Here is a 15,638-nt window from a genome sequence, read left to right on the forward strand (position 1 = left end):
TTTTAATATAATATATCATAAAAGTCAAACTAATATCCCCTAATTTTCTGGAGACCCAATATTCGTGAAGTATATAAACAAACAGTTGTTGTTTTGAGTAAACATACCAGATTTTGTAACAGTCATACCTAAAGAATGTTTTAAAGGGTGTGTTCATCTCTAGGATGTGAAAATCCCAAATACACTTTTAAGCTTTGAATGAAAAGTATTTGCAAGATGTATTCGACTCAAACCAATCACCACTCCTCAAAGTGTGACATCAATCGTAACCGATGTATTTGAAGGTTGCAAACCAAATGCATTTAATGGATTAAATCATATGCAATTTAAATTAATGTTAGATGAACTTAACATTGATAGTTCCCTTACACAAATAATGTTAAAAGATTATTCAAATTACAAGAATATCGAATGTCTCGAGATACCAATAATAACACAAGAAATAGAGCCAGAAATATTTCAGACACTCAAACACTTAAAATTTGTCAAATGAGCACCAATGTGGTTTCAGGTCATGAAAAATTCAAAGATAGAAGTTGCATTAATTCCAAATGGAATAGAAGAAATATCCAAAGGAGAACTGTTTGGAATAAACTCATTAACGTTTTTGTCGATACCAGACAGCGTCGATGTTATCCAGCCTGGGGCTTTAGCATGTTGCGCACAACTGAGAAATGTGAAGTGCAGTTTAAAACATTGTCAATATTTTGATCCAAGAAATATAAAAATGTTGACACTTAATAATGAAATTAAAGAGTTGTACCATCTTAATTTTGAACTAGTCAATTGAGAAAAGTTGGTCATACCAGAAACAACTAAAATAATGGACAAAACAATATTCGTGGACTTCAAAAAGCTTGTGAATGTTAATATAAAGGATGCTAAATATTTGTTGAATAACAAAGTGAGTATCAAAGATGGTACAAAAACCATTTACAAAAAAGACTTTGAAGTGTGGACTAACATCAAACGTCTTGAAATTCCGATTTCAGTTACAACTATTGAACCAAACACTTTTAACAATTGTCTGTTACTCAAACATTTGAAATGTGAAATTAAGTGGTTTAATCTACTGCCAACAAACAAAGTTGAAACTATTTTTTTCATTGGTAACATCACACAACTTTGTGGAAACTTATTTGAACAATTTTACATTCTGTTGATACTCTTTTTACCAGACAGCGTCGTTGGTATTGACCCAACTGTGCTGGACTGTTGCGGGTTTCTTATAGTAATACGATGAAATTTCCTTGCATGCCCCAATATGTCTCAAAAAACCAAGAAACGAATAAACTTTCCAAAACAAAGAGAATACATCCAACACAATTACAACTTCGAACAAGTAAAATTACATCAAATTTAACTTCAAGACACCGGAATTTGAAGTTGGCAACGACAACTTGGATTGTATTTCTCTGAATATTTCAGAACAAATTCAGGTGGATTTATAACGGACAAGGAAGATAAATATGGTTTGGGAAATAACATGTTTCCATTTGCCGCGATGGTTGAAATTGTTTTAGATATCTTTGCGAATTTACTCTCAAAAATTCAAAATTCCAAAAAAGTTCCAGGACATCGTTTTGGAGATGGTCCAAACGGCTTGGGGCGTCTTTTTCAGTCGACTTGAGAAGTCCATTAAGAAGTGTTCAGACATGGCTTTTTGTCAATCAGAGTACAACAGCTTTCTTCATAAACTGAGTGCATGGCTCCCTCTTCAGAGTACAGATCTTGTGAAAGCCCAGACCCACATTTTCGGCGAGTCAGTTAAAAGAATAGATTGGGGTGAAATTGCAATCATTGGAGGTATCACAATCGCATCAATTGGAATTTCAGTCTTCTTCCCACCGGCGGCGCCTCATGTTCTTGCAGTAGCTAATGTAATGCTTGAAGGAGGGTTGGAAGTGTATCAACAACTAAAAAATGGAGATGACATCAATTGGACTGCAGTACTTATTAAATCTGGTGCTGGTGCTATTATAGGGGCAATTGCAACAAGTGGACTTGGCACAGTATACTCAGGACTTGCGATTGGAGGTACAGGAGCTCTCGAGAATTTATTATACTCAGCGGCTACGGGAGATATCAACAAAGATACAATAAGTGACTCACTGATTGGAGGAGGGCTCGAGGGACTTACTTCTGGAGCACAAGAATGGCTGGGTGGTAAACTGTTCCCAGAATCGGTGGGTGGTGGATCGGCTCGAAAATTTAAAAATAAATTTGCTCAAGCGGAAATCGACGATTTATTATCGAAGATATCAGACAGTATTGAAGATAAGTTGATGAACAAAAACGACTGGGATTCCAAGTAAGCCATTTTAAAGTATTATTTGTATTTGTATTATTCTAATAAAATAATAGTTTTTAAGTATTTAAAAAAAATGAAAATAAAATTAGATTGTTGTTATTCTCTAAATGTTAATAAATATATATACATATTTATAAATTTATTAAGACAACGTGGCCGAGTGGTCAAACGTATGACTCGAAATCATTTCTCATTTGAGGTGTAGGTTCAAATCCTGCAGTTGTCGTTTTTAATAATAATAGTTTTATTTTTATTTATGTTTTTTTAAATATAATTATTGTTTTATTTGTTCATATTTTTGAGGTTTTATTATTAATAAAATACCAATTATTATCTTTTTTAATAACAATTACTGGGGTATATGGTATAAACGTAAATAAAATAAAAACAAAGAATATTCAATAATATTGTTACTTATCAATCACCACCCCATAAATAGCATTTATCTGCTTCATCAACACTTTCATTTTCACTTTCTTCACTTTGAATATATTCTTCATCGCTTTCATCTGAAACATCTTGTTTTATGGTTTTTTCAACTTTTATTTTTTGTTTAGAGTATGTATGTTTCACATTTTCCTCATCTTTGTTTATCAATGTTAAAACAAGCTCAAATTTTGGGATATTTCCCATAACCCGATAGTCAACAGTGTATAATACTGTATCACAAATATATTTGGGTTCAAATTTTATTATCTTGTTTTGTGGGAAAACAATTGTTTTATTGATGTCGATTTTTTTTAAGTCGTTCTGTGTGATTATAATCAGACAAACATGTCACAAAACACTCCTTTTTGTTATCGAAATTGTTTATTTCGTATTTCACACTTTTAAAGACGTAAGTATTTACACTTGGGATATCCACCCTTTTTAATACTAAATTACTGATACTCAACATCGATATATAGAAATTTGAAGAAAATAAACCACTTTTTCTCAACACAAACTTCGGCTTTTCCTTTTCAAAATTCCCAAATTTGAGCTCGAAAATTACATTCTTGTGACTCAAGTCGGCTTTACAATTTTCAACATGGAGATCGACAAAGAGCGTTATTTCTCCTTTATAAATCTCGTTTTTAAGAACAAACCCCTCCATCAATTTTTCAATGTTCTTGTTGTTTTGTTCGGTTTTAATAATATCATCTTGAACATCATATTTTTTCGACTTTTTCTCTTTAAAATCTCCAATAAAATTGATGTCAAATAGGATATTATTACCTTTTTAATCTTAACGTTTTTTGGTATCAATACATTTGTTAGACAACCACAATAAGAAAAGTGTTGTTTCGAATTTCGACGAGTTTTGTGTTAAATGTTATATTTGAAAGTTTGTTGCAGTGGTCAAAGGAGTATTCACCAACATACGTTGTATTATTAGGCACACTTAGTACTATCAAATTTTTACATTCTATAAATAAAAGTGTTCCAAGTTTTTCAACTGTTGGTGGGAGATTTATTTCACAGAGTGAAGAACAGTACGCAAAACAACTTTTTCCAATAAATCGCAAGTTTTTGTTAAACACTATTATACTAAATGAAATGCATTGATTAAAACAATAATCATTGAGATGTGTGACACTCTCCGATATTTTAATAGTTTAAAGACTTGAGCATTTTGAGAAGCAATCACTACATAATACTCATAGAAATCAGGAAGCCCAACTTCTACAAGTGATTCACAACAATTGAAACAACACCCACCCAAGTAACTCTTTGGTTGATTATAATTATTAATGTTTACTTCACGTGAGTTGTTTTATTATAGTATTATAGTATAATTAATTTATTAATAATAATTTAAATTGTTATAAACATATAGTGTTTATACACAAACCATTTATATTATCAGATTGTGCTGTGGAATGATATTGTGTTTGAAATGGTAAAAATACTCTTCTCAGAGTTCGACACATTGAAAATGCTCCAGGTTCTATTTTCATCAGATTTGTTGTGATTTGGAGAGAAGTTAGTGTTGAACAACCTTCGAAACACCTTTCATGTATTTGTGTGACGTTTTGGGGAAGAATTATAAAGTCGATGGAATTTAAAGACCGAAAAGTATCAACTCCAAGTGATGCAACTTCTTTTGGAATCGTTGATCCATATTTTAGTCTGTCATTCTTAGTGAATGTAACATCTTTGAATAAGAAATTCGAATTTTTGTTTATCACAAAAGTGTTATAATCGACATTGTACCACACTACTATTTTGAAAAATATGTATTTATTTGGATTTTTAGATTTTCTAGTAATTTCAACTGGTTTTTAAAATTCGTTACCAAAGGTCTCTTCTTTTGTATTCCAAATGTTTAATGACTCAATGTCCACAAAGTACTTTATTGATGTTGTGTCGAGTGGTATTGGGTTGAAGTGAAAAATTTAAATGGTACCTCTGTATTTAGTATTCACTAATTCAAATGAAACGAAGTCATTAATGGTCTTAAATTATTTTGAAACTATCATCATGTGATATCCGTCTTTTATAACCATTTTTTATTTTTTTGTAGTTACACAAAACTTATTTATTAGTATTTGTTGTTGTTTAAAATACAATAAAAAATAATAAATTATGTAAGTTATTTTTTTAAAAAACCAACTTTAACGAACATAACATAATATAATCTTAACATTCATCAAAACCAATTATTAAATGATCATGAAAGTTTTAAACACAAAAACATGATTTTTTTGATTTACATAAATATCATAATTCAGATACTATTATGTTAATAAAATAATATTTTTTTTATTATATTATAATTTAACTATATATTTTAACATCTGAGTCGTTTGAAATTTTATAAAAATGTTAATAATAATAATATAGCGATAGTATAAAAGTATTTCAAGTTTTTTTCAAATTATAATTATTATATTTACTATAAAAATAGTTTCAAGTAACTAATAATAAGAAATAAAACAAAGATGTCAACTCATATAACACTACCTCTCTCAGTTGTGAAAGAAATAGCACTTCGTAGTGATATTCGTACATTTCTCAATAACAGAAACATGTTCCACATACTCTCAATTACAGAACGATGACATCATATATAAAACTCTTTCCAAAGAACAAGCTTTTGATAGAAATTCATTTATTACTTTTTATACACTTCAAAACATCAATAATGCAGCTCAAATATCGAACAAGGTGTGCAGAAGCAAAAAATGGACCATTTATTTTAAAAAGAAGTTACACGCACTCTTATTTTTTATATTTACAAATCACATAGTAGATGTATTCACGTTTTCATCTTTGTTAGCGTTTAGTGTGTTATACCCCCTTTCCCTTGATGGTGTTATTGATATTAACACTGGATATATCTCTTTGTTATTACTCCCTTTTTCAATTGACGTTTATATCGGAGTATATTGGTTGAATTGTATGATACATGTTACCGATATCAATATTAAGCAACCCACTGAACTTGTATTTTACCCGACACCACTCTATTTATACTTTCTCGCAGTTCTCGTGAATTTTCCACATCTTGGAGCAACTGCGTTATTTCCATTCGTTGTTTTTATAACAACGGTCTTGTTTGTTATATACTCATTTGACATATTTTCTATATCACATGTTTTACGACCACTTTTAGTACAATTTGTAGTGAATTTTCTTTCGTGTGGTTTTCTTGTGAATTTTTGTGAGAAAGAAGACGATGAATATCTTCCTATTGATGCGAAACAAAATAGAACAAAACCAACTGGAGTTCGTATTTATTTTCATTGTTTTTCGTTGTGTAAGTCCGTTTTAATGTGTCCAGGTGTCATCATTTAAATTATTCTTTTATTTGTGAAACTGATAAGACCTGATATCTTTGGGTACACAAGTGGTATCGTTTTCATTTCTTTAATATTTGTCCTGATTGTAATTGGAGAGTTGATCAGTGGGTGTTGTTGGTTGGCCATATTCATTATTTTCATATTCCGAATCAATAGAGGCGAAAATAATGATACTATTTTTGGAAAGAATTACAAAGAAAGGGGTATTCCGGGGTGTTTCGAATCATTTTATGTGTCGGTTGTTGGAATTGTTTCGTTCGCACTTTTATTGACAACTTTGTGTTTGTGTTATGTTGTGAAATTTAATAAGGATAATTTGAAAATAGATTATATGAAGGCGTTTATTCCACTCATTGTTGGTGTTGTATTAACTTATTTATCTAGCTTTTTTAATGGAATTAAAGATGGAAATAAATGTCCTTTGTTGTGTCCAGATTGTTGTCTGTGGATGGGGCGTTTCTGTGGAATTCACAAAAGAGATGACGTGTTAACCAAAGAATCAAATTATTATTACCAATTTGATTAATTTATGTTTAAGTAAAAATTCGTTATTTGTATTTTAAAATGAATTAGAATTAAGTATATATTTTAAAACAATTAAAAAGATTTTTGTAAATTAAAGCTTTTAAACATTTTGTTTTCTACCTTAGTTGAGTTGTAAATTTGTCTAATTATTCGAAATGAACTACAAATAAATTTTAACATATTATATTATTTCCATAATCTGCAAAAATTAAAACAATAAAGTATAAAAACATTAAAACATTATATATTTAAATAAATACAAAATGTTATGGAAATAAAGATTAAAAAATAAAAGAAATGAAAAATTATCGAATTGAAACTTTTTATCATAATATATATTGTTTGTACGCTTAAATCTGGCATAAATGAATTTAGGAACCCCGCATTCGTTTTTTCTTTTTTCTTTTATTTTACAGTCTTTTACAAAAATACTTTTTTGCTTTAAAAAACATCTAAAAAACAATGGCTAGAAGATTTCAAGAAGAAGAAGTCGAAGAAATAGAAGAAGAAAACACAGACGAAAAATGCAAAACTATCAAGACAACAGAATACGCATGAATTTGAGGTTACTTAATAGTAACCAGTTGAACACCCTTGGAGTGGGAACTGTTTTCTTTAATGCAAATCAAATAATAAGAAATCTCTTTCAAAATTTAAAGGAAAAATTGACAACTGCGAGACCTGTCAACTCAAACAACGATATTGAAGAACAAACTGATATTGTCATGTCATCCACAGCATTAATAAAGAGTTACACGGAAAAAGATGTCAACAAGAAAGTTAAAGAAGGAAAAAAAAGAAGAAAGATATCTTTTATTTGTTAAAAGTATAACACAAAAAATCTGTACATTTGAAACCGCAATGAAACTATTTGAAATTAAAGAAAGAACAGCAAGAAGAATCTTGGAACGATTTGACAACGGAATAGATGTTATCGGATCTAAAAAAGGAAGAAAGGAAGGACAAAAAATATCTGTGACATTGGAAACCACACTTTTAATTAAAAAGTTGATAAATGAAGGAGCCACTTTAACTTTGAAAAAAATTGCTGAAGCAATTGAAAACGAATCAAATAACAATCCAAACATAACCAAATTATTAGAAACTTCAGTAGATGTTCTCATAAAGAAAATGGGTTATTTATTTAAAAGGATAAGCAAAGAACCAATTGAAAGAAACAGTTCACTCAATATAAAAAAGAGACAAATTTGGGGAAGCACGTTTATCGAACTTGAAAAACAGGGATGTAAATTTGTATATGTTGACGAGTCTGGATTTTACATTGGTCAGTAAACGAATTATGGTTATTTGAAAATCGGAAAATCAGTTAAAGTGGTGAGAGAAAAAACAAAACAGCCAAATTACAGTTCACTTGCTGCTTTGATACCAGGTGTTGGTATGCGAGTTGAAACCAAATTTGGTTCTTATCACAATTCAGAATTTCTCGTTTGGTGTGAACATAAACGGATTCCTTGATTGAAGATACTTTTAGTCATCGTGAAACAATAGTAGTGGTGATGGATAACGCAAAAAATCAAGTTAGAGGCCTAAATCAACTGTTTTGGAAGAAGATCTTCGTTCTAAAAACGATACCATATTCTCCACAGTGCAATGCCATCGAAAGATCGTTTTCACAAGCGAAAGCATACGTTTCTAGGTTATATTTTAACAGATTGTTGTTTGCGGAGCGATTGACAATAGTAAAGAATAACCTGTTAGAGAAAAGGTATCAAGAGTTGATTGAGCAGACAATTAACAAACACAGTGCTGCAGCAATCGGAGATGTTTATGATGCAAGGAATTTGGAAATTGAACTGAGAAACTTGGAAACTCAACATGAAAGAGAACGTGTACACATTAATGCAGAAACCACAAATCCACTTGTTGATAAAATTGATGGTGCGGTATTCATAGAATTGATACAAAATGCATTTTCTGTTGTGTCAGAACAAAACTGTACCAATTATCACGTTCACACGTTGAAAGTTGCTTTTTGTTGTACTCTTGAAATTCCACTAGAAAACGATGATAAATTTACACACAATGTTAAGATAACCGATCCTGTATTATCTGCAATTATTGATTCATATTGTGATAATTGATTATTTTCTAAATGACAATTAAAACTTTTTATTACCAAACTTTTTTGTAAATTGTGTTTTGCTTTTTGGAACAAAAATGGGGTTTTTCAATATGCCAGATTTAAGCTTACAAACAATAATATGTAAGGAAATAATATAATTGGATGAATAATCATAAAAAACTCATAAAAATAGAATTCAAAAAACAAATTTGACAAATTAGTCAGCATGATGTAGTTGAATGAAAATGTATTCATTATGAATAAATTTACGATTTTGAATGTAAATTCAAAGTAAAGACTTGAATTGTGACCGTCAACGGGATTAAAACTCAAAGACGAAAAGATATGTTTAAAGTTGATATTTATTACAAAATGAATAAAAAAATAAATTCAACAAAAAATTAAATTCAATAAAAAACAATCAAAATTAATGTTTAAAAGAAAATATGAGTAAAAAGTTGAAAATTACAACAACAAAGTTATAGTAAAGATGAAAATTACATTAATTTATTTCTTTTATTTTTTATACATATAATTTTTTTAAATATTTAATTTTTAATTCACTTTTTATTTAAACTTTATATTTTATTCTTGTTTTATATTTTTATTATATTTATTATATAATATCTTTTTGTTTAATTTTATAATTTATTATATTTTTTAATATATTTTTAATATATTTTTATTATTTTTTTTTATTAACTCTTTTTCAAACTCATTTTTTAAACAAATAGTTACATAAAAAATTTAAATATTTGGGTGTGTATGTTTTAATAAAACATTAAATTTAGATAAATTGCAATTTCTATTAAAACATTGAAAAAATAAAAAGCTGTTGTATTATTTTTTGTTACAATTTTCAATACAATTCAAATCCCATCAAATGTGACAAAAATGGAAGAAGAATTTTTTGTGTTTGTTTAAATTTGTCTTAGATAACTTTGTCTGAAATTTTTGGGAAAATCAATTTTTCCAAAATTTAGACAATTTTAAGTTTTACTATAATTTGGAAAATCAATTTTTATGATGTATCAATTTGGTATCAATTAACATCCCAACTTCGGTTTTTCAACTTGGCTCTTGTTTCTATAACTGTTCTAAATTGAATGTACTTGACATCTATGTTAATGTATCTTAAATTGAGAAGTGTTGTTTGTATGGATGTATTTATTTAGTTTTATTTCAAATTCTGAGCATCATCACTCAAATCCAAGATTTTTGTTTTAGTTACTTATCCAAATTAAGTCATGTTAATATTCCAGAAACTGTTTGTCAAATTGAGAAGTTTTGTTTTTATGGATGTGCAATTATTAGTTCAGTCAGAATCTCACAGAATGTTACTGAAATTGGATGTGCATGTTTCTATGGGAGTGTAAATGTTTTAACATTCGTATCCCCAAAAATACAATAAAAATTGGCTACTTTTGCTTTGGCAATTCTCCTAAACTATGTACAATTTATATTCCAAAACAATTAAATACAACGAGTTCTGTTTTTATGGAGTACCTAATATAACTTCAACCAAAATTTTAAAATACGACTCAAAATTAAGATGTGTCAGTGTGTTATGATAATATTTATATTTCATTTACAAAATGACAAAGTGTTTCAAGTATCCATGAGTGAATATTGTTATCATTTTCAATAGTATAATGCATTAAATAATGTTTATGTTGATGATTATAAATTTATTCATGTTTTTTGTTCTTGTTTTAAATAATAATTGCAAAATGTTGATAATTAATTAATTTTATATTAAAAATTAATGATGATGTAAAATTATTCATAATATTTAAAGATAATAATATTTTAAATGAGTAGTGAATTAGAATACTTTTTATTTCTTCTCTTCCTTCTTCTCGGTGGCAGCAGCCTTTGGTGCGGCTTCCTTTGGTGCAGCAGCTCCCTTCTTTCCTCCCTTCTTTGGCATATGTATTTAACGAGTGATTATTAAGATGCTTACTTTTATAGAATCTTCATTTTTGTGAGATACAACAGCCATATTATGTCCTACATAACGGGTGTATTGCGGTGAAAAATGGCTAATCATTTTAATCAAAAATAGACATCACACATTATTTGAAGGGAGACAGATAATTGGCCACAGTGAAAACTGGCCATGAGGAAAACTGGCCACATTATTCAATAAAAGTTCAATAACAATTCAACTTTTTTCTCATTTGTTTTTTTAATAAAAACGATAAACTGAAAAATAATTAAATGGAAGAAATACCAGAAATTGCTTTTCTTGAAAGTCAAAGAGGCTATCAGATGCCTTACATAAATGGCTGCAAATTCAAACCCGAAAAAAAGGATCGAATAAAAATTAAATGTTCTCACAAAGGTTGTAAAGTTAGAATCGAACTGGTTAAAACTGAGAGTGGAAATTATAAATACACTTTATTAAATGATACAATTCACACACATGATTATGTCGATTATTTAAATGATTTGTTTCGAATACGTTTAAAAGAAGCGGTTAAAAAAGAAGATTCCAAAAACAAGACAACAAAACAAATAGTAGTAGAGCAATACATTCAAGGAACAACTCGAAGAATTTCTGTCTGTGAAAAACAAGTCAGAAAGGAAAGACAGCCATACTCTGTAACCAAAACACAAGACATAGAATTTTCCGAAATAGAAAAAGAAATTGTATTGTATCAAGATGATGATATGATAATTTTTGGAAAACAAGATTATGTTGAGTTGTTAAAAACCTTCTCCAGTTTTATTTTTTGATGGCACATTTAGATCATGTCCGTGTTTGTTTAATTAAATTTATTATAATAATATAATACAAAAACAAATAGCTCTTTTTTATCAATTATATATAATACACGGGCTTGTCAGTGGTGAATGTTTTCCGATTGTTTTTAGGTGTCTAAAAGGAAAAAGTTTTGAAGTGTATTATAACTTTTTAGAAACTTTGAAAAATGTTGTTGGTAGTGATTATTTAAACAGAGAAATGATTGTTATGGGAGATTTTGAGTTGTGTTTTATTAAGAATTTGTTTCCTAAACAAGTCAAAGTAAAGTGTTGTCACTTTCATTATTGCCAGAATATATTTCGGAAAGATTCTTATTGTGGATTTAAACACCGTTATAAAAACGGAGACGAGTTTAAAAGTGCAATCAGGAAATTGATGTCTTTACCGTTTATGCCGGTTAGTATGATATTCACAACATTTTATGAATTAAAAGAAATTTATAAAGATGACGCCGACATTTGTGTTATTTATAAACACTTTGAAAATTATTACATAAACGGCGTTTTTAAAGTTGACAATTGGTGTTTATTTGGTATTGAAGAACGAACAAACAATAATGCAGAAAGTTTTCACAGTTCTTTAAATAAATTAGTATTAACAAAAACACCTAATATACACAAATTTGTTGACTATTTAAAGGAATATATAAAACGTGTTGACATTCATTATTTTTCGTTGACGACAAATTTGCAATTAACAAGGAAAAAGCGTGTTGTTGCAATGAAAAACATAACAATAAAACAACTGACAACTGAATTGATGAATGGAATGGATCAACTTGAGTTTCTTGAAAAAGTATCTGTTATTATTGGTGCTTCGAAAATGCATACACTTCTCGATTGTGATATTGATACTCTTATTGAAGAAACATTAAGAGAAAACGACCTTGTAGAAAGGCTCGAAGCTGAAACAAACATGGGTAATAAAGCCGAACACAATTTGGAAAAAGTTGTTGAAATAGATTTCAAAGAAAAAAGCTCAGTAAAATATGTTATAAACGAAGATGAATGTACTTCAACAACTGAAAAAACAAAACCTATCCACAAAAAGAAAACAAGAGAAGGATCCAGACCATTAAGAAAAAGCAAAATATTCAAGGAACTTAAAAGAGCCAAAAAATAATACAAATTTAATTTTATATTGGTTTTGTTTTTGAATAAAACGTTGAATTGTTATTGAACTTTATTGAATATTGTGGCCAGTTTTCTACGTGGCCAGTTTTCACTGAGGCCAGTTTTCCTAAACCCGTTTTATAATGTTTCAAAAATAAACTCTGTTTTTGTAAACTTACAAACTTTATCAAAATCCTTTAATTGGTCATTTTTTTGTTGCTATTTTTGCCTACTATATTTTTGTAACTGACGTTATATATTTATCGTTGAAGGTTTATCGAATAACATTTCTATAAACCTTAAAATGTTATTTATTTATTGGAATTAATTTTTTCCACAATCACATTTAAAATATTGATGGGTTGGAACAAAAGTTTCTAAATTCACTTCCAATAATTTTTTTTTGGTGGCACTGTTTCAATAAATAAAAAACTTTTACGTTTATAATTCTGTAGTTTTGAATTTAATTACATATTTTAAATACTTTTGTTTAAATAAAAATCATTTATGTAAGTTTGAATGATTTTATTTTTGATTTTATTTGAAAAAAATCATTTTTGAACGAGGTTATGATCATTTTGAATGAAATTTTTATAAAATTAAATATAAAAACAAATAAACTCTATTAACATACATGGAAAACGAGTTGACAGCACTCTCAGCACTCTGCACTAACGCAGCAAAGGCGGTGTTAGACTTCAACAAAAATAAAAAGGTATACAACTTTGTTGACGACAAGTCACTTGACATTGATCAACGTATTGAAAATGCAGAGGGACACTTCGACAGACTCGATGAGGTGTTTGATAGAAAGAAAAACATCACAACATCACTCAACACAATCGTCACTGATTTGGATAACGCATCCAACAAAATCAAAAGTGAGATAATTTTGTACTCACCAGAAAATGACAACGAGAAGTTGTATGAGATATACAACATCAAAATAGCACTTTATGAGGAGAAGTGCAAAATATACAACACTAAAATTGATGAAATAAAGAAATCGGAGAAATTCATCAATTCAAAAAAACAACGATACAGAAGAAGTTGAAAAAATAAGGAGCTAACACGTCACACTTGAAGAAGAAGCCAGTCTTGAGAAGTTGACAGTAATGAAGATTGCGAATGTTGTGTTTGATTCGGACAAAGACAACTGGTCACAAAACACGTCGGTGTTTGATGAAAAAGTAATGAACAAAAGCAATTTGTGCTTTTTGATAGAAGACACAAATCACAACAAGTTTGGTGGTGTGTACACAGGCAAAATAAATAAAGTTGACGATTATATCAACAGTGGCAGTTCTTACATATTTTCACTTGTGAGAAACGGCACTTTGAATCCAAAAAAGTTTGGTAAGACTGAAAAAAACACCGATTACGAATTTTGGCTGAATTCTCAACACACTTCAGAACTCTTTTCATTTGGTGGTACTTAGTGTGGTGATATAGCTGTATACAAAAAAGGTTAAAATGGTAGTCATTGCAGCCCATACACTTACACCGCCAAACGAAATGAGTTGACTGATAACGTCAATTTCACACCAAAGAGTGTTGTTGTCTTTCAACTTAACTGACATTTTGTCATTTTTTTATTTTTAATCAAATATTTGCAACACATTGACTCCAATAGTGCCATATTTGTAATTTGCCACGTCACCGCAACTCAAATTAATGTACACAAGTTGTAACAAAATCTGTCCTTTTTGAAAGGCAGGACAGACAGGAAAAAACGGGTTTCACCCTTCAAACCTAACACTGGAACGAACACTCGATTAGGACATCTTTGATGTTTGTAGTCTTTCAGGCATCTCCTCTTTATGTCTTGTATCTTCCGGAGACGGATTCACGACGCCGCAACTCGCCGAGTTCAACAAGTTTCGACAGTTGCGGCATATCTACTCTTTGTGTCCCGTTGAATCTTTATGAAGTATATTATATGAAAAGTATGTTGGTATTTTTATTTATTATGGGTTTTCTCAAACTACAAACTATAGTAATTAACTATTAAAATCATATTATAGTTGATATTTTCATCTAAAAATGAATAGTAGAACTGTTAATATAATTAATTATAATTTAATAGTTTGATAACACAATTTATTTTTTAAAGCAAAAAACTAAGAAAAGATCAATAGACTTTTCGACATAATTAAGCACTAACAATTGACAATATAATTAATTAACTATATCAAATAAAATAAGTAAAAAGCACTGCTGACGCTAATAAGATCGGGCGTTTATTATAATCATTAATAAAATTTAGAATAACAAATTTGCTCTTAAGTAAATTATTTGTTATTAATTGTTTTCTTACTGTTTTATATTTCAATTTTTTCTTATTTAAACTTGAAAACAACAATTTAACTGGTAAAAAAATTATTCACTGATTTTTTTAGGGAAGAAAATTCTTATTTCAGGCCAATATAATATCATTTTTGAAAAAAATACCATGCCAAAATTTTTCTAAATTATTATTGTTTTACATCTTTTCAAGTTAAAATGGTTCCTTATAAAACAAAGTTTTATAACTGGGCGCTCCTTTCATTTCAAAGGAACGCCCAGTTTCGTTACTTCGTATTTCAATAACAAGGAACTATCTAAACTTTTAAAAACCAAAATTTAATAAAAAACAAAAAACGGCGGTTAATGATCAAAATCGCTTTTTACATTGCAAATGTGATAAACTATTGGTACGTATTTCCAATTTTTACCAATAATTTCAAAAACGAACAAAATAAACACAAAATAAACAAACACAATACCATGAAACATAAATCGCCTGTAATGCAATGTCAAAAACGGTCAATAAAAAATAAATAAAATTGCCAACTTAAATAATTGTTGAGGAAACAATAAGAAAAAAAGAAGAAAAAGGTAAATTGATGTAAAATGATATATACAAGCAAAATTAAGAACGAAAACATAGACAATCATTACAATACAGTTTCTATAGACAATAAAACAACTATAAAATTATTATAAAATTAATGTTTATTTTAACATATAACTATATTATAACTATTATAATACTACCAAAAGAAACTATCAGACA

At 28.8% G+C, this 15,638-nt stretch overlaps 4 protein-coding genes across 4 annotated transcripts; 3 read left to right on the plus strand and 1 right to left on the minus strand.

Annotated features, from left to right (window-relative positions):
* Positions 1–1,655: 1,655 nt before the first annotated feature.
* Positions 1,656–2,315, plus strand: EIN_110410 (hypothetical protein; the record flags this gene model as incomplete). The annotated part of the gene is made up of 1 exon (XM_004185515.1): positions 1,656–2,315. The coding sequence occupies one exon, from the start codon at positions 1,656–1,658 to the stop codon at positions 2,313–2,315; it is 660 nt and encodes a 219-aa protein (XP_004185563.1).
* Positions 2,316–3,836: 1,521 nt separating this feature from the next.
* Positions 3,837–4,800, minus strand: EIN_110420 (hypothetical protein; the record flags this gene model as incomplete). The annotated part of the gene is made up of 4 exons (XM_004185516.1): positions 3,837–4,051; positions 4,146–4,514; positions 4,590–4,596; positions 4,768–4,800. The coding sequence occupies 4 exons, from the start codon at positions 4,798–4,800 to the stop codon at positions 3,837–3,839; spliced, it is 624 nt and encodes a 207-aa protein (XP_004185564.1).
* Positions 4,801–8,138: 3,338 nt separating this feature from the next.
* On the plus strand, positions 8,139–8,723 carry EIN_110430 (hypothetical protein; the record flags this gene model as incomplete). The annotated part of the gene is made up of 1 exon (XM_004185517.1): positions 8,139–8,723. The coding sequence occupies one exon, from the start codon at positions 8,139–8,141 to the stop codon at positions 8,721–8,723; it is 585 nt and encodes a 194-aa protein (XP_004185565.1).
* A 427-nt stretch (positions 8,724–9,150) lies between these two features.
* Positions 9,151–10,115, plus strand: EIN_110440 (hypothetical protein; the record flags this gene model as incomplete). The annotated part of the gene is made up of 3 exons (XM_004185518.1): positions 9,151–9,182; positions 9,439–9,463; positions 9,849–10,115. The coding sequence occupies 3 exons, from the start codon at positions 9,151–9,153 to the stop codon at positions 10,113–10,115; spliced, it is 324 nt and encodes a 107-aa protein (XP_004185566.1).
* Positions 10,116–15,638: the final 5,523 nt, after the last annotated feature.

Source organism: Entamoeba invadens, assembly GCF_000330505.1.
Source record: "Entamoeba invadens IP1 unplaced genomic scaffold scaff_1105074725955, whole genome shotgun sequence".
Lineage (NCBI taxonomy): Eukaryota > Evosea > Mastigamoebida > Endamoebidae > Entamoeba > Entamoeba invadens.